Below are 24,067 nucleotides of genomic sequence, written 5' to 3'. Positions count from 1 at the left end.
GGACTGCAGGCTACTTCTGCCTGCAATTTGGCAGATCGAATCTCACCAGGCTCAAGATTGATTCAGCCTTCCATCCTTCCGAGGGCGATAAAGTGAGGACCCAGATTGTTTGGGGCAATATGCTGACTCTGTCAATCGCTTAGAGAGGGCTATAAAGCAATATGAAGCGGTATGTAATTCTAAGTGCTATTGCTATTTATCCTTCCTATGGACATAAGAGAAAGGGTTCTTAGATATCATCATTGCCCAGGCAGTTGTGAAAGCAGTGCAGCTGGAGATTTGGGCCCCACTGTTATATATCAGTTCTCCACTCCTTAAGAAATCTTTTTCTTGGGTAATTTACAGAAAACATTAAATATAGGGCATCAGTATTGGAAGTGGACTGAAAAACAAATCTCTGGGTAATCGGGGGATATAGAGGTATTAAATAAGATATTATGGGGAGAGCAAATGAAATACTTTCCTGTTAGCAAGATTGGGATTGATAGTAAAGCTTATACAGCGATCGTAGTGTATATGCTCATGTATATCTATAGAGTGTAATATATCTAAGATGCATGCTTAAGAGTTTAATCTTATTGATTCTTTTAGTATACTGTAACTATGTTTTGTTTGTTTCTTTTTTTCCTTCTTTCAGTGGTCTCTTAGCCAGTTTTTCTGCCCTGCACTAGGGAGAATTGTATTTTAGAATGTTGACAGAAAGGTTGCTCAAAGAAAATTAAGTTTCGTCTTCCTTTAGAATGTTTATCTTTTTCTGTTTTCATTTTGAGATGATTGGATTTTTATTTGAGACAGCAGGCTCTGGATGGTACAATGATTTCATTCCTTATAGTATTTATATCTTGTCTGTCTTACATACAGAGATGGTCTTTGATTTACAATGTTTTTTTTAAAACTCTGGTTAATTTTATTTTAAAAGTTCTTACTTTGGTTTGCAGCAACATGGAGCTGAAATAAAGCAATTGTCCGATTCCTTGAAAGAAAAAATAAAGGAGAACAAAAGGCTGAAGACATCATTTGAAACACTAAGGGAGCTGAATGACACCTTAAAAAAACAGGCAATTAACAGTTTTAACAGAATCATTAATCTGGCATTAAGCGCTATAAATAGGTTGTTTTTAATATGAAGTATTAATATGTTACAACAATGACGGTGACAAATATCTACAGATTATTTTGTTTTAAGAATATAGTTGTCAGGAAGATTCATGTATTTTAACCCTAATACATAGTGGTATCTTTTTAAAAATTAGCGTTTGAATTACTGTAGCTTAATAGTCTTCATTATTTAAGCTCTTCTGTCTGAAAATTAAAGTTTTCTAATTATCATAATCTGTTACAGTTTAATATGTTTTAGCAATGGGCAAAAGTGCTCATGTTTTTATTGCAGATTGGAGACATCTGCAGTAGTTGAAAAGGACTAAACACATCACAGGAAACTTTAACGAATTGTGGCTACTTATTAGATGTTTTCAGGTATATAAGTAGCTTTCAAAGCACTGTAGGAAAGGTGTAATCAACATGGATAGTCAAGCCTATCCAAGGCCCCAAGATTTCTCACCAGAGCTTCCAACAGTTATTCTGACTTCCCTATGCCATACCTTAAACTGTCTAACCTCAGAAAGCCCTTTCCTGGGACACAATGTCATGCACTTCCCTCCCCACGGGCATCCTTGAAGATCAAAATAGTAGCTCTCCATCCTTGGAGCAGCAGTGCCCTCGTGACTTTGACATGCAGAGGCACCAGAATGTGTTCGTCTCCAGTGCTTGTACATTACAGGTCGTCATGCTAGTGTCATCCAGCCTACTTGGAGCACAAGGACAATTTTACCCCATTCCATTGCTTTTAGATACTAACTTTGCTACAACAGACAGCCATTGCCAGCCAGGTTCTGTTCTGTGCACCAAAAAATTGTCAGATGATTAGATATGTCAGGCCAGATCTAGGGCTTAGCATTATTAATTACATTCAGGGTGTACCTGGTCTGCCATATTGGGGTGCTGTCACCTAACAAGTATGGCCTTTCATGTGCTAACATTTAATGCTTCCTTTTATGTGTCATACATTTTAGTTTAGACAATACGTGTTTTTATATTTGATACATTTTTGCTCTTTACAACGTCTTTTAGATTTTTCACTTTTTATATTTGTATACCTTTTATGTCTTATGTGTATGTATCTTTTCACTTTAGTTTTATCTTTTTTAAAAAATGTGTGTACTCCACCCCCTTATGTTAATCTATGACTATAATATAAAGATTTGTTTGATTTATTGTGGCAATATAACTTTGGAAATGTGAAAATATGTGTGAAATAGTCTTTAACCACAGTGCTGAAAAATCCATGACAGTTTCAATAAAACATGCCATTAGATAAATGTGCTTTGAATATATTTAGGATTGAAATCAGAATTTTTTGGTAGCAGGATTTTGATCTCCATACTGATGGAAAATGTAGCTAGGTGATTTTAAACTTTGGACTAACTGCCTGTGTGAAGTCAGCCCTTTTTAAATGAGTATAGAACTTTAAATGAGTTTTCATCATGTCAGAAAAAAAAACTATACATAATCAGCGCTTTGGTTCAGGGTTCATTTCTTGGGAAACAGAAGATTTCATATAGTAGAAATATTTAATGTTAAGCTTTGGTTCAACATTTTCTCCCTATTTTTAGTTAAGTGATGTGACTGAGCAAAACAAAAAGCTTGAAGTCCAGTCTCGAAAAGTACAGGCTCGTTTAGAGAATTTGCAGGTAATATTGAATCTTGGCTTTTGTTATCTTAGTCCTCTGCCCATTCCACCATCAGAAATCTTACACATTGTGTCTTTGCCCTATTTCAGAGAAAGCATGAATTTTTATCAGTACAGAGATCTAAAGAAGCCACATTCCAAGACCGTAAATCTGTGAAGTCAGAAAGAGCAATAGCACCAGCAAAGGCCTATAAAGTAAGTAAAGCAAATTCTATAAATCACTCAATGCCCCAACTCAGAATTTTAAAGTCAGAAAACCTTATTTTGTGTGAGAGCGGACAGGGCAGCTGTGCATATAGAATATACAATTGTCCTTTTTATACTATATGTGAGATGCCTTGTGAACACTGACTATTCGTATGCAGAAGTTATTGAGTTACATTCATTTGTATTGCTGAAGGTAATCAGCGAGTTCTCAGAATTCGTAGTGATCATTTAAAAAAAAAGAAAGATGTTTTCTTTTTTAAATAGTTTTTAAAAATATATCTTAATCATTAATATACATTATGTACTAATTATGCATATATGTTCAAGGAAGAAAGAAGTAAAAAAGATCACAGACTAAAAAAAATTGAAATTAAAATATTTGCATACATTTATTAATTTGTAGAATATTCTTAAATTACAGAATGCCTTTTGCAAATATGAAAATTGGTTGCTGTATCTGTAAATACTTCTGCCTCTAGCAACCAAGTCCCAACCAACATTAAAATAATGCATGGAAAGCTTCACAAATGGTTCAGCAGTGAGAAGGAAATGAGACAAAGATGTGTGATGGTTAAAAAAATCTAATAATGATTGTGGTTACATTAGTGGTGTATTGGTTTGGAAGTTAATATCTGTATAGTTTTGTGTTGATCCTGACACCTCAAATGATTTTCAGGGAAGGCTTATATGATGCAGTGAAGAGTATGAATATGAAAAACAATATATCAAAAGACTTAGATAAATGTGCTTTGCAAGGGAATAGAGGGAATGATTGCTCATTAGTGATTAAAATTAGAGCAAATAGATGAATGGAAGACTGTATTAAAGATAATAAAATGGGTGGTAGAATTTGTGACATGCAGATACTGGTTGAATAGTAGTAAGTAGTTTGTGGTGTGTTGCAAGAAATAAGCATTTATTTCCCCTTTAGTGTATAGAAGATTGGGTTTGTCAGAAGAAATATAAGTGTAAGTTGAGGAATATTCTAAATAGAAAGTAAAAAGAATTAAAGTATGAAATTAAAAGAAACAATGGCTCAATCTGATGTGTGAATTCTACTTTATTGTAATGCTATATTGACAAAATCTTGCAGGTCTAAAAATGCTATCCTCCCTATAGTCTTTCCCACATATCATCCCAAGCTGTTATACACTGACCTGCTTGCCTGGGGCTCCTGCCTCTTCCCTCTTTAAGACTTTATAGTCCTGGAGTTACAATGGCAATTGGGATTGTTGGACCTACTGTCAGTAAGTGATGTGGTCATGTGGCATCACACTTAATGATTGTATTACTTAGCAACATAAATTCTGCACCCAATTGCTATCATAAATACAAGTAGCAGCTGCGCACAGGAAAAGAAGAGCCAGTTGTAGCTATATAATACTTACAGTATTACCGGATATATTATCCATGCATATGAAGGTGGAACAACATTTCCCTTCCTTCTCACTTTCTTATCAGTGCCAGCCATGGTTTTCATGAACTTTGGGAACAGGTGACCCAAACTGGGTATGTGTTGTACAGCCAAACATTCAAATTGGACCGGGATGCCTTACGCACAGTCACCCATGCGCTGGTGACGTCTCGCCTGGACTACTGCAATGCTCTCTACATGGGGCTTCCCTTGAGATGCACTCGGAGACTGCAGTTGGTCCAGAATGCGGCCGCGCGGGTGATTATGGGGAGGACTAGGTACTCCCATGTAACACCTCTCCTGCGCGAGCTGCACTGGCTTCCTGTGGTCTACCGGGTGCGTTTCAAGGTTTTGATTACGATCTTCAAAGCGCTCCATGGCACAGGACCTAGTTACCTGCGGGATCGCATCCTGCCCCATACATCCCTACGACCAATCCGCTCACACAGGGAGGGACTTCTCCGGGTGCCGTCCGCTAAACAGTGTCGGGGGGCGACACCCAAGAGCAGGGCCTTCTCTGTGATGGGCCCAGCCCTGTGGAATGACCTCCCCCTTGACATCAGGATTACTTCCGATCTCCGCTCCTTCCGCGTAAAGCTCAAGACCCACCTTTTTCAATTATCTGGCCTGGCTCAACCGTAGTTTATCTTTTCCTCCTGACAGTCCTTTTAAATTTGTAATTTTATTATGGGGTATTTTTAATGGTTAATTTTTATTATTATTATTGTGATATATGTAATTGTTACCTCCTCCGTGTACGTATATGTATGTATATGTGTGTATGTGTATGTTTATATCTATTTATGTATGTTTTTATTGTACACCGCCCCGAGTCCCATGTGGAGAGGGAGCGGCTAACAAATTAAATTAAATTAAAAATTAAATTAAATTGGCACGTCCTGTCAATATAATCTTACAGTAAAGATATTTTCGATTCTCCTTTCTGTGTTTTATTTTTTTGCAGTTGCCACTTAATTCACATGTTTATAACTTATTAACGGTATTAATGAACTGGATCTCAGAGCAGCACCTATGCAAATTGATTGTTGATGAAGACAAAGAAAACATTCACAAGCTAACAGGCACACTTGTTTCCAGCAAAAACTATATGCAGGAGAAATGTGTCAAGGTAGAATTTTTTCCAACTTAATGTAATAAAAAAGTACATTGGTATCATTTGTATGTTCAGCACTGGTACATGAAAGTGGTCTGCTAATAGAATGATTTTTTTCTTCTTAAACAAGAGATAATGGTTACTTAAGATAGACAATTACAAAACAAAAGTGCTCGTGTATGTCCATTAGCTGCAGTGCTAAACATGCTTGCCTGAAAGTAACCCAATTGGTTGCAGTGGAACTTGTTTCTAATTCAGCATGCATAGCCTTGCACCGTCCATTCCACACAGGCCCAAGTAAGCTTCTTCCTGTGCTCTGTAATAGAAAAGTTGTGATAATGCCAGAAGAATGAGTTTAATAAAGTTTTTTTTTTAAAAAGGGATTAATTTCTCAATCAAGCTGCATACCAAAATATTTAAAACCTGTTAATGGCATCATAATGCCAAATATACTATCTCTCCGAAAATTATGTGTTAGCTACAGTACAGATGTTATTAACAGGCTTTTGTTAACACTACAATCCAGGTTGTGTTCCTAGTACAGGAATCTCAAAGAGGATGTAAAACTTCCCTGCGTGAGGAATACCTTCCATAATGATAGTGCTATATCAACAGCAATCGTAAACAAATCCAGTTCCAAACGGCATTCATTATGCAAAATACTGACTGACCAAAAGACTACGTGCTATTTATGTCCCTACAATGTTGTCCTGAATAGCAGTTTGTAGCCCAGATAAGTGATAGCTGATCTGGGCTGATCTCAGATCAGTCCAGGTTAATTCTTGGATGGGTGACCATAGCCAATTCCAGGGCTCAAGGCAATGGCAAACCATTAGGTTAGAATTTGCTAGTAAAAGTAGACTGTTATAGATCGTTAGATTGATATCATTTAAACTGGAATGTTCACTGAAAAAGCCAGAATTAACCATTTTTAGGCAATTCATTACTGCTTGAATAAAATTAAAGTATTTAAAGTTCAAACATATGGAAACATGAATATTTGTGGAAGGAGGAGGGGGGAGCTAATCAAGGTCCAGCACAATCCTAGCACCTGGATCAGCCAAACAGGTTGGTTGGGAAGGCTGGGCTGGTTTTGGAAGATTTGCAAGGAAAAAAGCAGGAAAAATTAGTGAGAAAAAAATTTAAATTGCATTTCTCTAATTCATAGTTTGAGATACGTTTCTGCGTATTAATATTTAACTTTTAATCATTTTAATTTTTATATTACAAGCGTAATGTGAATATTTTATATTACAAGAACCAGCTTCCAAATACAATCTATTTATAAGACTATAATGTGGAAAATAATTGCAATTTTCTGTTTGTGTTTTGCAGCTTTTGCCTCTAGTTGTGGAACAACTTCAGTGGTTGCCCTTTGTGAATCCTAACCTGCACTTCCCTGTGGTTAAGTGCATTTACTGGGCTGTAAGGCAGTTGGATGGAAGTACCCAGGTAAAATATGTTTTCATGCAGGAAATGCGCTTTTCACTAAGGATGTTTCTCTGAACAAAACAAAACTCGCTTTTTATGGCACTGCTTAATCTAAATTTTAACCTGCTTCTAGACGTGATGGGCAGTACATAGATCTAATAAATGCATAAATAATGAAATGATTAAATATCATTTCATCATAGATAAATCATTTTAATATTAATGTTATGTTCCACAATGTTTCTTGTAAGACCCAGTTCTTTTGTGAATCCATCTTCTGAGAACACTAGAATTTTTGTTTTTCTGCTTTGATGCAAGTTCATATCAATCTTATAATTAATCATTATGGAACAATGTATCTTCATTACAGATTTGTAATAGACAGAAATTGGAGCATTTCCAAAACCAAACCTACATTGTGAACTGTTCAGTTCTAATTCTGAATATAAACTATAGTGTCAAACATATTAAATGGTTTATTACATTAAGTATTTATCTTCTGAGAACACTTGTTTGGAAGTACTTTGCATATTTTAAATGGTCAGATTGCAGAATTGATAATATTTGTCTATAACATTTATATTACAGTAAAATGTATATGGAATAAATATATTATGACAATACATAACACAGAATACTATAATCATGTCCTACTTTTTATTGCTTGCATAAATAGCATGCAGCAATGACCTCAACCATGAGACGACTGGGTGAAGACTTATTTAAAGGTGTTGTCCCTAAGGAAAGTCAACACAATTCTTCTGAACATGCTACTGATTCCAAGCCCAAGCCTGCATCTTTCTTTAAAAGTTGTAATACATCTTTACGAGTTGTATCAACTTTAATTATAATCAAAGTGGTCACACAAGGTAAGCTTTATAAATATTTTTGAAAATATTAAATACTAGAAACCTAGGAAAACTGTTAGGGTTTTTAGAAAACTTTTTAAAAGTTGTTGGTTCCTACAAGTAATATTTTAAATATTTAAGGTACAGAAGCAAGTCTTTTTCCTACAGTATTGGTAGAGGCTATCCTTTATTAGGTTTGCTCCTCTCACTTGCTGCTTCAGGCAGGACCACAAAATTCTTAGTTCCACTCACCACTGGTTAGGATTCTATTTTTGATTTGTAGAATTCTTTGAAAGTTACATTCTTCAATGTTTTCAGCAAAGTCCATAATGAAAGCCAAGGGCAGAAAATGCCTCTCTCAGAGACATATTTGAATATCTTCTGATGGTTGTGATCTCATTAGGCAAAGGGATCCCAATAGCTTTGATTCCAATTGTTGCATACATTATCCATCTTCCTTTTCCTTCTTGGAGATATCTCACAGAGTGGCATTAGTGTACACATCAACTCAATTTACATCTTGACAATGTGCAACTTAGAACCATTCTTCTTTATGTTGTACATGCAAAGACTCGTCTAAGCTGTTATGCTGAACCACCCTGGAAATACTGGCTATAATATATGCATTTCCTGTTATCTCAATCTCTGATGACCATAAATGGTAGTTTGGTTGACCATACAATACTTTTTCTTGTCATCAGAAGATTAGGATCTGCATAATGATACACTACAGCATTTGAAATACTAAAGGAGTTTTTCAAGGATAGGACCAGAAATTAGTAGCCACAATATCAACAATATCAGTAACAATATCTGCTTTCATAGGTTACATCTAAAGGATGTTTAATAAAGAAATGAAAGACATGAAATGAATCTTGTTTGATTAAAAAAATAGAATGAGAAATATTGGATAAAAGAGGGAAGCATTTAAAGTAGAAATACAAGTGATAAGAGAATGACTCAGATGAGGATTCTTTACAGATTATCCTTGTTTTATGACCACAATTTGGCCCATAATTTCTATTGTAAATCAATAGCATCGTAATTCCAGTCAGACTTGATTTTACGGCAATTTTTAGGGTGGTTATGAAATCATGCAGGTTCTTAAACAAATCCAGCTCCCCCTGATAGGCATTTTTGCTGAAAATTGAAAAAAAAAACCTTCAAAAATTGGCAAAGAAGAAAGGAAATGCTGTGTTTATTCTATCATAAACACAAGCTGTTTGCCAAGCACCCGATTGTGATCATGTGACTGTGGGGGTGGTGCAAACAGGCTGTTGTAACTGAACCAAAAGAAGCCAGCTGAAGTTTTACAAATTTAAAGGGAAATACAAATAATAAACCAAGGGAATGGCCTGGATAATGTCTCTTTATTGGCTTTACAAGAAGAAGCAATGCAATGGGACAGAAGAATTGACAAGAGATCAAATCCTATGACAATAATTGAATGGATTAAAGATTAAGATTTTAACCAGTAAAAGGAAGAAATACAAAGTTTTTTTTTATTTCATCAAGGTTAAAATAAGACATGTTCTTATGAAATCCTGGTAAAACCTTTACAGAATTTTTGCTGATACCAGAACTAAAAAAATGATGTTTTATGGATTTGCTTATAGCTAAAGTATAAGGGATGGAATCTGGGATGAAGAGATAACAGTTGAACCTTACAGAGAGTAAACAACTACTGTTTATACAGATAGTTCTCGATTTACCATCAGTTATTAGTCACCGTTCAAAGTTTCAAAGGCACTGAAAAAAAAGTGACTTCTGACTGTTTTTACACTTGCAATCATCGCAGCATCCCAATGGATCAAAATTCAGATCCTTGGTAGCTGGCATTTATTTATGACGGTTGCAGTGCCCTGAAGTCATGTGATCATCTTTTGCAGTCTTCTGACAAAGTCAATGGGGAAGCCAGATTCACTTAACTGTGTTACTAGCAACAGATGCAGTTATTCACTTAAAACTGTGGCAAGAAAGATTGTAAAATGGGGCAAAAATCATTTAACAACTTCCTTGCTTAGCAACATAAATTTTGGGCTCAATTGTGGTCGTAAATCAAGGACTACCTGTACTGTACTTTCTTTGATGAAGATTGGAATTTTTTATATATTTCTTTTTCTTTATTTCACACTTCTTTTTTTTTCTTTGTGCTTTTTATTCCCTCTTTTTACTTTCCTTTCACTGAGTTTAGTTTGCATTCATTTTTATTACTGTAATTAAACATTTTTTTTAAAAAAAAATCTGAATTTGAGGGCTTGATAGGTTCGGATTTTGCAATTCAGGAGCCAACAGTCTGAGAGTTATGTGCAGATGAAACTCAGAAAGAACAAGACCTTTGGGGTATATTCTGCAGTTCTAATACAGTCAAGTAATCAGCCACAACTTGTAGAAGCCCAGCACCTGATTTAGAGTCTGGGAAGGAAAAGGTCCCCAGCCTTCCCCAGTGGAACTGATCATATTGGAAGGGGCATAAGACTCAACCAAAGTAGCAACTCTCTCAAGTACACTCCAAGGGCAAATCTTCCTCCTGCCTTCCTAGAGATGTTCACAAACAAAAATAATCGCATCATCCTTCCAGTGGAAGGGACACTGGCTCTGATTAAAAAAAAAGTGTGCCTGGATCCATACCATAGAGATCCGCCAGCCGAGAAACCAGGAGTTCTAGTCCCAGCTTAAGCACGAAGTCAGCTGGGTGACCTTCAGCCAGTCACTGTCTTTTTAGCCCTAGGAAGAAAACAGTGGTAAACCACTTCTGAAAATCTCATCCAGAAAAATACAGGGATTTGTCTAGGAATCAATGCTGGCTCAAAGACCTCCCCATTCCTCACACACACTAGTTTGGTTTCCTTTTCAAAGTTACATCGACCAGAGAAAGATAAGCTTATGAGAAAAACTTCAATCGTTAAGGTTGTGTTCATGAATTTGGAATGGGTGCTTTGAAGCGATGCAGAATAAATGTTCTACCGAAGTGATCAAAATGTGACTAATAACTATTAAACTTTGGAAGTACTTGGTTAACACAATTCAAATTATTAGAAAAAAGGAAAAAGAGCAACTAGATAATGAATAATAAATTAAGTCAATACTATGGAATTATACGTATTTCATATGGTAATGACAAGAAATAAACTCTAAACCCCAAGTTTTCAATTTTCACAAATTGAAAATTGTAAATGTAAATTATAGTCTCAAATGGTTTTGAAATGGAGTTGAATTCTAAATCAAATTTACTGTTCAAATATAAGTTATTCTAGAGATTGAAACTTTATTGCTATTTTAATAAGCTAATGCTGAGAGACCTTCCCCCGCCCCAAGTTTTTCTCTTTCTAAAGAGCTGTATAACTTGCCCTTTCATTTGCAGCTGTCTCTTGCTGTATAGAAAGGCAATTTCTGTTTGACTCAATACTGGCAAAAAAACAAAAAACAGGCTAGGCTATTTAAACCTAGAGAAACCTGTGACTGTAATTGCTCTGCCTGTCATAAATCACACCCAAAGTTTCTGTCTGAGTTGCAGAGTTGCAGTGGATTAAGCAGTAGCAATGGTCTAACTTAAGTTTCCCACAATCAGTCCAAATAATATGCATGTGATAAAGATGGTAGCTGTTATTGAATCTTGCCTAGAATCTTAGGTTAGATGCTGTCAAAATTCGAGCTGCTACAAAGGTGCTTCTAGTTATGAATTCTAGAGTGGTCATACCATATCTACCCAACATTCTTTCATCCTTATGCAGGTGTAAATGAAGCTGAACTGCTCTAATTGAGGTTCAGCTTCATTCATGTGTTTTCCTTACAAGCACATTCCGGATTGCTTCCATTTGGTTTATACTTGCTGTCAATGATCTTCATGGTTCCAACTGGCAAGGCTGAACCTATTTTTTCAATAACATTGAAGTTTGATTTTGAACTTGGCTTGCAGCTTGATTCCTCAGCTGTGCATCTCCAAACGAATATGACAGATATTCCCATATGGAATATTTTCTGCCCGCTGAATGTCAGCCTTCAGCCGTGGCAACCATGCTAAGTACTGTACATCTGAAATGTACAGGAAGCCAAGTGCAACATAGACTTCTTAGATAAGGGAGATAGCATTGTTGGATTTTTACTTTTCTATTTCAGATTGACACGTTTTGCTTTCTCAGACAACCATGGGTTGAGCAAGGCAAAAACATTTTCAATAGAACACATCAAAAGTTCTCTGATTCAGCTCGGTTCATTAGGGAACAAAACACTTCATCAGTCCATTGAAATATTTCTGTGCTCCTACTAAACGCCATGTCAGAGAGTTCATATCCCATTTTCAAATATCAGTGGAAACCCTGATTTTGAAAAAGACCAAGGATCTTCCTGTGCTTTTTTTTTACTTTTTCTGGTCAGGTCTGTACTAAATTTGTCAAGAGGGAGCAAATTTTGTCAAAAGGAAATTATTAGTAACTCCATCTTGGAGATTCTTGCTTTAGAGATAATCCAACCTTTCATAGAAATCCCACAGGCCCTTTCATCCTGTCAAGAACCTCTGGGCTTTTCACCATCCAGATGCAGACTGCTTAAAACTACATGTACAGGTTTTGGATTGCTCCTACTGTAGGATTTAAGTTATAGTATAGGTTTTATTGTCATTGTACATCATGTCTACAATGAAATTGCAGGAACTGGGTATGTTTAGCTTAAGAGAAAGAAGGACTAGGGGAGACATGATAGCATTATTCCAATATCTCAGAGGTTGCCACAAAGAAGAGGGAGTCAAACTATTCTCCAAAGCACCTGAGGGTAGAACAAGAAGCAATGGGTGGAAACTAATCAAGGAGAGAAGCAACTTAGAACTGAGGAGAAATTTCCTGACAGTGAGAACAATTAATCAGTGGAACAGCTTGCCTCCAGAAGTTGTGAATGCCCCAACACTGGAAGTCTTTAAGAAGATGATGGATAGCTATTTGTCTGAAACGGTATAGGGTTTCCTGCCTAGGCAGGGGGTTGGACTAGAAGACCTCCAAGGTCCCTTCCAACTCTAGTATTGTATTGTATTGTAAATTGGTTGTATAAGTATACAATCCAAATCACTGTAGCTTTTCGAAGGATATCCATGATGCTTATCCCTGTAGTTACCTTGCCCAGAGTCACCTCGTAGGGGAGATAGGTGGCTTTAAAAAATTAATATTAAAAGTTCCCTGAAGGCCTTTTTGCCATTATTGTAAAAGATTTCATGCCTTTTTCCCTCCCCCCCCCCCCAAAAAAAAATCATTGATATTTGAACAAAGGGTGTATCCAAATTCTTGGCACATAGCTTTAGCCTCAATTTCCTTTATTGTAAAGGAATTTAGAGATAACCTTAAAGACTGTCTGAAAGAATAGTTAAGAAGATGCCTATGGAAAAGAGTACACGTCCAAAAACTGATGCAGGCATGAGAGAAACTCAACCCCACCATTTCATTTAGTATAAGGGGGAAACTTGGACAGGTTTCTAGTTTCTGTTATTAAATAGCATTCCTGAAATCCCTCCCATGTATGTTTTTTTATGCTGGTTTACCTTGAAAGGTTGTTTGAAAGTTTTTTCCCCCCAATCCTGTAATCCTTTCAAAGAGATTTTTGTAGGAACCTCAAATCTGTAAGTCATAGGTTTCCATCATGGAACCTACACTTAATGCTTAAATAATCTCTCAGTTTTCTCTTCAACAATTGCATCAAATATAACTCAGATTAATGTCTTAGAATCACAAATCTTCAGATCATATTTTGTTACTTTTCTTCAATAGATGTAGATTGGGAGGTGATAGTCATCCATAGATGAATTAAGGGTTATATCATTCTGGCTTATTTGCTTTTTAGATTTCTATCCCACCTTTACCTCGGGCATAACGTTCTCTCCTTCCAGTCTAGATTGGTTTTAGAGATTACCCAGTGAGCTCCTACGGCTGAAAGCCTCTGCTGGCTGTTGATCCATTGGGAGTTCCAGACTTCAGTACTTTTTCCAACAATGGTTCTTTGGGAGCCATGTTTTGGTATCTAACTGGCCATATGATTTAAATTTTATTCAGTTAGCTGCTTTTGTTTCATTTGAAGCCTCTTTTCAGAAGAACCTTCAATAGGTTGTCCATTCCTCCTAAAGTGTCTTCCTTCAGCCACTCTTCCTGCTCTTAATGCAGGATGCTTTATTATAACTCACTTAAGGAGAACGAGACTATTGCTTATTGAAGCCAGCTTATTGTATAGTAGATGGATAGTGTGGTCAGGAGATTGTTGCCTATAAAATGATTAGAGGATGGGGAATGGGAATATTTTCACTGTCTCCTCTTAGGTTATATTTCTGATTGCGTTCTCTACTTTTCAAGTGCAGAACTGGAAGTCAGTCAGTCCTCCCACAGATGTATGTAAGATCTCCATGATCCTGCCTTTTAAAGCAAGAATGAGCAGTGAAGGATGCCTTCAATCCATCATAGGAAAAATAAAGCCTTAAAATAAGCCAAAATTCCTTTCTTAGATGAAATTGTAAAATGTGTGTTCATTACAAATTAAATTAAGTGTACTATTATATAATTAGTAAATAACTTGTTGCTTTAAAGATACAGTAGGGGGCACTCTAAGTAAGGTTTTGCAGTTTCTGAGTTATATAATCTTGCAGGAAAATACTATTATATTATTAACCTACATACATATTACAGTATTTGAAATATATCCAAAGTAAGTGTAGTTTGCATTAAGATGCCAGAGTTTTTAGTGAAAAATTTACTGGGAGTAGAGTTACTACCTATCTACTATTTTAGGTTATTTAAACGTACCAATAACCTACACTGAACACTATGGCAATTTATTTATTATTTATTATTAAAAATATAGGATTTTGCTGTTATTCCTGTTATTCTTTAAATATTCAGATTGATGTTGGCAAGTTTCTGTATGGATGATTTTTTTCTTTCACTGAAGGTTAAATACAGCTCAGTACAACAATAAGTTTCAATGGCCAGTGAAAAATTCATAGTCATGAATTTCATGAGTAGATGAGTGTTGGTATTTTTCAACCATCTAAACATCTATTGATTTTTTTTTTCTACATTATTATATCCATTCCAGAGGACCAGCCACCTTGAAACAAAAAACAGGAAATCCTGGGGCATATTTAAACTATTATATGTTTATAGAGGGACGCGGTGGCTCAGCACCTAAGACACTGAGCTTGTCAATCAGAAAGGTCGGCAGTTTAGGGGTTCAAATCCCTAGTGCTGCGTAACGGAGTGAGCTTCCGTTACTTCTCCCAGCTTCTGCCAACCTAGCAGTTCCAAAGCATGTAAAAGCTGCAAGTAGAAAAAATAGGAACTACCTTTGGTGGGAAGGTAAAAGTGTTCCGTGCACCTTCGGCATTGAGTCATGCCAGCCACATGACCACGGAGACATATTTGGACAGTGCTGGCTCTTTGGCTTTGAAACGGAGATGAGCACTGCCCCCTAGAGTAGTGAACAACTAGCACATATGTGCGAGGGTAATCTTTATCTATGTTTATAAAGAGTGGCCTAGTTGTTAAGGTGAAAGGAGAGAAATAGACTATGGAATCATCATAATGCTACAAGAAATCTACAAAATTTTCTATATTCCTTCATCTTCGAAGCTCCACTGTGTACAATTTTGTTCTGATGCATTTTTTCTAAGGCAGAAGGACAACCTGAAGGCAACCCTCCCAAAACCTGTATGACGATTACTAAGCATCGATCACTTTAATGCAGTGTTTTCAGCCTTTGCAACTTGAAGATGTCTGGATTTCAACTCCCAGAATTTGCCAGCAATCTTGGGAGTGAAGTCCAAATATCTTAATGTTGTCATTAAGATATTGTTTTTAAAAAAGCATTCTTTAAATGGTCTGTGAACCAGGAGCATTCAGCAAAGGGTCCATTAGGTCCTCCTTTTAGGCTCCTTACCTGATTCTGTACTTTAGACATTTTAAATTAAACATTGGCCTGCTGTCCCAAATTTTCTAGCATCAGCTCTAGCTTTGTTTAGACATATGCTCGCACATTTTTAAAAAAACGAAAATTAAAAATTAAAAGCTTGGGGATTGTATAGCGTGGCTTTTTTGGTGCAATGTCATCTTTGTCTGTCACATCGTAAAGGCTTCTTTCATCCAGAGTACGCAAAGTTTCCAATATGCCTACCCTGGGATTATAAATCATTTCACATACAGTCTGTTGGCTTAAAATGCGAGACCATTTGGGCTGATGCTGTTCTGTGTGTCATAGAAGAATGCTTGTTGCTTTCCTAAAGTTGGAGTTCCACTTCATAAGTAGATGAATTTTTCATTTGGTCAGTTCTAAAATTTGGACTATTTGGTCTTTCAAAACTTTTCCCAATTATGAAGAGAGCAAAAAAAAAAAATTTTGTGCTGTATAGTAACTACCATATTTTTTTGGACTCTTAAGACACACTGGAGTATAAGACACACCATTATTTTGAAAAGGTAAATTTTGAAAAAAAGTTTTTCACTCTGCAGGCTTCCCAAAGCCTCTGCACACCTCGATTATTGGGGGGGAGGGGAATATGCAGAGCTTTGGGAGGCTTGTAGAATGCTCCTAGGGGCTGGGGGGAGCAAAAACGAGCAAAAATGGACCATATTTTGCTCATGTTTGCCCTCCCCAGCCCCCAGGAGCACTTTCCAAACCTCCCAAACCCTCTTCACGTCCATTTTTGCACAGGGGGCAGGGTTTCGGTCGGCCAAAAATGCTGTATTCAGTGTGTAAGACGCACCTAGATTTTCAACTTCTTTTTTTGGGGGGGGGGAGTGCATCTTGTACGCCGAAAAATACAGTAAATAACATCACCTTCAGTGGGCAAAGATTGTGTTGCTATATATGATGGTTCTAATTTTAAAATAGCCTAGGTATGCTGTAAATATAAAGTTTATATAGCTGTTGAGGTTGTCGTTAATAAAACATAACAGGATTTTGCGAGTGTAATTTGCTTCGAGTCAATTTTCTTAATATGGTACTGCTTGACACACATAATGAGCAAACATATTCATTTAATAATTCATTTGGTAAGCAATATAATTTAAAAACTTTGATATAGTACATTGTGCAGGATTTTATGCGCATTAGTGATGCCCTGTATGGATGTCTAGAAACAGTGGTGTACATCTCTAATATTTAAATTTAAATATATCTTTTAGCTGATTATTTGGCACAAGCCTTTGATTCACTTTGCATTGATCTGAAGACAGAGGAAGGGAAAGTCTTGTTTTTGGACTACCAAGCTGTGCCCATAATATTGACTCACCTAAGAATGTCAAGGAAAGGCCTCCTTTCCAATGCCATTGACAGTTTACTTCAGATGACAACAGAATCTAGTAAGTAATCAACCTTTTTTCATACACTTTTTACATGGTTTAGCTTGTTTTATTTGCCCTCCACGTTTGATTTTGTGGTAATTGCACACTAAGTTATTGCAAGGGAAGGATTACTATTATTTTTATCAGGCAGAATGGAAAATACTTCAAAAGAAAATGTGTTTTCCTCTGCTGTACTTCAATATGATAGGCAGCTAGTTTTAAAAAATGAATGCTTTAAAAAACATTTATACCTTATAGAAGGGATTTCAAGCCTTATGCCCATCGGATATTTATGCATGAAATTATGATGTATGGAAGCATAATGTCCAACTAAATATTGTAGGGCTGACCTTTTCAACAAGCTCTGAGATCTCAGCATAGACCTGTTTATGTAAATACAAATTCTAGTAATAAGATGCCTTTAAATTCTTTCTGATTTCTAATGGTGATTGAATACTTAGTATGTGTAAGCTCTCTAGAAATAAACATGTACACAGTGGGTTTGTGTACATTATTGTCTTGTGGATTGTTTCTTGTATTGGAATTCTAACTAATGGCTTCTTAAATTGATACCTGGATGATTAAATTGTTTAAACTTTCACATGTAAACACTTTGGTCCTGCAACTGTTGATTCCATTCCTCAGAACGCCACGATTCCTGTCTCTGGTCATATTTTAACATCAAATTAAGTAAGATCTCCAGATGTGCCTCCAGCCAAACAGAATAATCATGCTACATTTAAAACTCACAGTTAGTGGAATTAAAAGAAAGAACTCTGCATTCCTATACAAACAAGACAGCTTGATTTTCTACTGAGATAAATCACTGCTAAGGATTCATCCCACAATTTCTGCCTAGAGTGATTATGCTGTTTTATCTTAACCAGGAAATAATTGTCTTTTTAAAAAAAATATTTAGCCTCCTAATGTTAAGTGAGCTGTTTTGACACTTACTACATTGTCGGGACTATGTTTCTTTTATGTCAGTTGCACAAAAAAATCCATGTGGTAGCTTTGAATTTAGACTTTTGCTAAACATCTACCACAGTGGATCTGCTTTATATATTACCACATTTTGGCTTTAAGTGGTAGTATATGTGAAATTATTAAACCCAAGATAACTAAACGAAGTTGCAGAGGAAAATAAAAGGAAAAGTGGGTAAAGAGAAGAGTTGGCCTTGCCCTCTTTCATTCCACAAAATTGTCCCTGAAGGACTGTACCTTCATCACAAATAAGTTATTCACCTATGACTTGACTTTTACCCTTGCAATTTAAATATTCTGTTCAGAAGAGAAGTACTGGAGTTACCTCAAAGCTTGCCCATGTGTTTGTTTTGTGGAGGGAATAAAACTTGTGTTAAAGTTTCTCAGAATAAAAGATTCTGTGAGACTTTTATCTCTTAAGGTTTGTTGCAACTTGACTTTCTATTCTAAATCCTAGGAGGAAAGGTTGGGGTAAATGAAATTCGTTGGAAATAATTTTATTCTCTTCTCTCTGCTTCTTTGGAAGCTGAACAGCATAATCTTTCACACCCAAAAGCAGTTCACCTGCTAAGATCTATAACTAATTCAAAGTGCCACTGACGAATGGTTCAGCAGATAACAAGAATTCAACTGCTGCTTTTTATTCAGGGTGGCTCTTGTTGAAAGGTTAAAAGGGTTGTAATCTGTGTAGTTATCTAGAATTAAAACTAAACACCATGTAGCTACAGATATCATTCTCTTAATTATTAAACCTCTGGCATGCATCTTTTTTTGTTTCTTACCTATTTGAAAAGGAACCTACACATTCTTACCATCATTTTTTAAAGGCTAAGAATTGGATTCTTCATTTTGTGAGTAAGATTTCTCCTTCGCATTAGCTGTGTTCACTGCTGCAAGGGTTAATCCATCCCATCCTTTATTCTTTTAAAGGGCAAGTGCAAACTTATCTTAAACAGGCATTTGAAGTTAGAGATGAAAAAAAATGCTTTATAGCTTATATAGGATAAGCGGCATGCTTTTTTAAAAAAGGTTTCCTGTTCCAGACTTTCCTTTCTCACCCTGACTGTAACGTTCTCTCTGAGAGGTTTGGATTGTGTTTTTCTTCTAATTTGAAGACAGAGGTCAGCCTATGACTAAAGCAATGCTCCTTCTTAGAGTCCAAAACAGAACTGAATTGTCTGAATTCACCCCTCTGAGTACACTAAAATACTGTTGGCTTTGATTGAACTCTGCAACTTTATTCAGGAATAAAACTAACAATGAATAAACCAAAGCTAAACTTGGAAAAATTCAATAATAGCAGTGGGCTGTAGGCATGCATGATTTAGATAAGATTTTTTTAATGGATTTGATTGACTGATTATGTTGATTCTTAGGGACCATGTAGCTAGATAATTCAGAATAATCTGTTTCCAAACTCACGTTTTAGGTCTCCCAATAGTGTACCCATCATTTTTTAAATTGAATGCACCCATCTTGCTTATTGTCCTTTACTTTTGGCTTGTGTGTCATTCCCCAGATTGGCTGATACATGTGGGTTTGAACCTTTGCTGATTCTTCTTCTGCTGTTTGCAATATTTCTGTAGATATTCAATTTATTTCTGTAGCCTTTTGACTTAGTAATGATGAGATGCTGACCTAACTTAATCTTGTAATACTGGAAGGTACTCTAAGGTACCTTGTATATTGGCATCTATATTACTACAGAATGAGCAGCAGAGGTTTCTAGGCAAAGAGTCTTATTTTGAATAAGGCAATACCCTTTTAATTGGGGGCAAAAAGAATAATTGAGAAGATATTCTTAACCCTATGTAGGAGAGCAGAAGCAAAGGAAACAAGCAGAATAAGAATCTTGCTTTCACATCCAATGTTTAGTGTATACATAAGACTAAATATTAGACTGTAGATGCTTCCTTTGAAAATCTACACTCACATTGAAACCACCAATTGCATGGATAAGAAACCTTTACAGCACTTTATAAACTCATTAGACATTGGGACTGTTGCATGCTAATATTTAAAATGTGTATTGATTGGAGTAAGCCTAAAGGAAGCACAGTGGATGTTTATAGTGTTTTACTGGGTATATTATGAGCCACCTACAGTTGTGCATGTGGGTGGCATATAAATAAATAGGATTGTAATATTGCTCCTACATTTAATGCCCAAAATCTTTCTTTTTCTCTTACGTGTTCATAGGATTTTCTTTTTCTTTTTATGCAGGATGGACTGCGCTCAGTTTTTTCCAGCATTTTGCTTACAAAGGCAGGCCATAAATATATTGTTGTAGCATAATAAATGTGATAGCTGCAAGCTGCTTAAGAGGGGATATGGAAACAAATAGTAAGAGAAAAACATTTCCTGCTAAAAATGAAACTTCAGCTAGTTGCTTAAGGAATGAAACCTTCCTTCATTAAAAATAATGTTGCAAAGATACCACCATATTGATGATTGTGTCAAAGAATATGCAAACACGGATGTTTCTGGTATTTTTGCCTTATTTATACTGTTGGGAAATCTCAGAGCTAAAATAAGTTTCCACTTAATACATATCAGAAATCCAACAAAGCAAACAGACCAGCTCTGTGTTTCCTTGGCGGGAGGAGAGGAGGCAGGCACTGCGTTAAAGAAAGCAGTTGTAACCCAGAACTGTGCTAAACAAGGTAGCCATCTCTCCCACTATTAAGAAAGCTGAGGCATTCAAGCTTTTTATGTTTTACATGCACAGATTAATATAAGAGATATTTTTTAAATCTTTAGGATTAAGATTTTCATGAATTATCATTGACCTGGTTTGTAAAATGTGTCTCGGTGAACTGCTGATCAGAACAGTGGATCAGTGTTCTAAAGTCAAAAGTGAGGCACGTGGATGGGAACTTTTTCATGCCTCTTCTTCTTCAGCTGAAATATCAAAATCTACATAGCAAAGTGGAGCTGGGCAGGTCAAGATAGTGGTGAAATATTCTAAGGAACCATCCCTTCAAAGGACGGGGATTAAAGATAGAGTTACCATACCATTGTTCTTTCAAAGACTTTGAGCAAGAGAGTATATTTTTCAGTATTCATTAAGGACCATGAAACTTGAAAAGAATTGTAGACTTACTTGTGCTGTACATCATTTCTCCCTCCCACCCCCCAACTAATTGTATGTATGAGTGATGGGCATGAGAGATTTGCTCTTTGAGAATTTAAATTCTTCTGGAATGGATTCTAATGCTTTCCAAGCAAAAACCTGAATCAACACCAGTTAATACAATACATCATCAGTTTTGTAATATCTGCTGAAATTTTAACTTAGAAGGTTTGATAGAATCCCAGGTTGAAGACATTTGGATATAACATGCCTTACAACTATACACACAAATTATGATTGCTGAGCTCCTTATAGTTGTTGAGCACTTTATTTTGCAGGGTATTTGAATCGTTTTCTGGAAACTTGTAGCAATGAACTCTTTTTCCGGACTTGTTCAGTGCTTCTTCGCAGTTCTAATCTTGATATTCAGCTCCTGGAGAAACTCAGCATTCTGCTTCAGAAACTTTCAAAAATCAAGTAAGCTTTCCAACCTCGAAATACTTCTCTCAGGATTGATATTATGTGTTTGTTGGAATCGGGGCAACCCAGGATTTCCATATAGCTTGTGAGATTTGTGGGAAAACGAATAGAAAAAAACATGGATGCAATAATTGAACTTGACAACAATCAACCAAATAAATAGGGCAGATCCAATCACAAACCATTAAGGAAAGACTTAGTTTGGTGGTACCGAGAAAGGGTTAGTGGCTAAAGATCAGTAATGTAATCTAAGCAAGTTTTAATAGTAAACTATAGAAATAATAGCTTTTTATTATTTTTTTTCTAACTGGTTTGGGCCTATTCTTTTTCTACTCCCTTTTCTGCAATAATGAATCCTACATCTTGCAAATATCATTGTGTTACAACTAGGAGTCATTTTAGTTAAAATGCAGCCTATGAAATTTATTTTAGAGGTTGCAAAAGCAAAAATCTAGAATTGCTGGGAGTGTGTATAAATTTAATAAATTATCATTAAAAATAACCACATAAAATACAGCAATGAATAACAGCAAATACTGTTTATTTCACTTTGGAAAGTTGAAATTTCAGAATCAAGCGTTAATTGACCTCCTGAACTGACTTTTTTAATTGCATCTTTTTCAAAATATATTGCAGGAGTAACAAGAAGATGTTTGAGCTGTTTACTCTTCATCTGATGATTCAAGAACTACTGAGGACAGCACATCCAGATCACACTTTTTTGTGCATTAACCTCAACTCAATTCTCTTTAATTTGGGTTTAATAAAAAACAACCCTATTGAAAGTAGTGAAAATGCAAGGGACTAGCAGACTGCATTTTATAAAAGGTTGTTTCCAGTGGCTTGTTTGTGTTACATAAATTAACAACATGTGGAATGGGAATTGCCACATTCTCAGTTGTACCAGTCTTCAGAACACTACATCAGATAGAATTACTTTAATAGGAATTGTCTGTTTTATAATGCTGGATTGCTTACCTTTAAGTACTTTACTTGTTTTATAGACTGGTCTTCAGCCCAAAAGACAGCACAATACACTATTCTTGCAATGAGATCTGCTGAATAGTATATTGGTTATCATATAGTATCATTTTGCATAAGTAAACTTGCATCCACTAGGACAGGGCAAGTGATCTGTGGGCAGAAACCACACTTCGATTTTTCTTCCCTTCCACGATGTTTGAGGCATGACAGTGATGGGGCCATATTTCAGCCCATTTTCTTGGTCCATTTGTGGAGCAACTAAGAGATAAAATATGTGCACTGCAGAGTTTCCCAGAAGTTTAATGCATCCAACTTTGTTTAGAAACCATGAAAAAAGCATGGCACAAATTTTTGAAAGTTAACTGGAGCCAGAGGAATGGAGTTGAATGTCTGATGACCTGCAGGTTGATCACTAGGACAGTACAGAAAGAATCATAATATTCTTTTACCTGGGCAGCTGGGCTTTCTGTAGAGATGCTCATTTTCCTCCTCATAACGCTTGACCCCAAGGTTTCAGTGGTAATTGACAGAATCAGATTTCCCAGCACTTCTATTGCAGCAATACAATGAGAAAATATTGTATAACCACTGAGGTTGATGGTATGGCCTTTCATTAAATACATGTTTAACTGTTTTGTGGAGGCTATTAGTAGCTGAGAAGATTGGTGTTGGCCTATGAAAAGAAAGCATTGATTCTTAGCTGAGTTTCCAAGAGCTCTTTTGTCAGTGTTAGAAATATCCCAAACCTGAATGTGAAGTACCTGAAGATTGTTGCTATGTGAGACATCCTTGGAAGAAGCCTTCTTTTCTCCAGAACATTTCAGATTACACAATAATAGAAATGTGCAACTTTCAAAAATTATTTTAAATACATCCTTCAATGCACAAGTATTTAAGGTATATCTTCATAAAGAACCTGAAAACACGCAGCTGCTTTAAGGAGGACATTAAAAGACACAGCTGCTTTAAAGAGATTCTGTGCCTTAGCTATAATGCATTCCAAAGAACCTTTTTGGAATCATTATTGAACACAACACTTAATTTTTTTTCCTGATTTCTTTATGTTAGAAAAAGCCCAGTTTTTGAACGTAGTCTTAATTTGTTTTTTCTGATATTTTCTATACAGTAGGCTGGGTCTTATAAGGGTCACAAAAAGATTTATTTTATCCTTCATGTGTGTTTATTTTTTTATTGTCATGTTACAGTGACCACTCTAAAATGGCCTTAGGCGTCATTTTAATGTAATAAAATAACAATTTAAAATCCTTATTTATATTGGCAATGTTATTCTTTGGGAAAAAAAATCTTTGAACTACTATGACTTTTATTTTTATTGTAGTCTATTCATTGATACGTTTATATATTGAATTGAACTTAGATTGTCCTTTCCGAGAATAGGAAGGGCTTCTTCCATTCATGGAAATTCCTGAGGATCCTGAAGCTGCTGGGTAAAAGAGGGATCTTGGTTGAAC

General features: G+C 36.0%; 1 protein-coding gene across 1 annotated transcript in view; it reads left to right on the top strand.

The window, feature by feature from the left end:
- CCDC138 (coiled-coil domain containing 138) overlaps positions 1–23,864 on the top strand; it is a 29,871-nt gene extending 6,007 nt beyond the window's left edge. The window contains exons 7-15 of the mRNA XM_081947085.1: positions 939–1,058; positions 2,673–2,750; positions 2,840–2,944; positions 5,335–5,499; positions 6,820–6,936; positions 7,592–7,784; positions 16,916–17,092; positions 21,470–21,608; positions 22,248–23,864. Coding sequence (XP_081803211.1) covers positions 939–1,058; positions 2,673–2,750; positions 2,840–2,944; positions 5,335–5,499; positions 6,820–6,936; positions 7,592–7,784; positions 16,916–17,092; positions 21,470–21,608; positions 22,248–22,419 — 1,266 coding nt within the window. The 3' untranslated portion in view covers positions 22,420–23,864. The remainder of the gene's footprint in view (positions 1–938; positions 1,059–2,672; positions 2,751–2,839; positions 2,945–5,334; positions 5,500–6,819; positions 6,937–7,591; positions 7,785–16,915; positions 17,093–21,469; positions 21,609–22,247) is intronic.
- Positions 23,865–24,067: the final 203 nt, after the last annotated feature.

Source organism: Natrix helvetica (assembly GCF_964273705.1).
Source record: "Natrix helvetica genome assembly, chromosome: 3".
Classification (NCBI taxonomy): domain Eukaryota; kingdom Metazoa; phylum Chordata; class Lepidosauria; order Squamata; family Natricidae; genus Natrix; species Natrix helvetica.
This window is presented reverse-complemented; position numbering and strand designations above follow the sequence as displayed.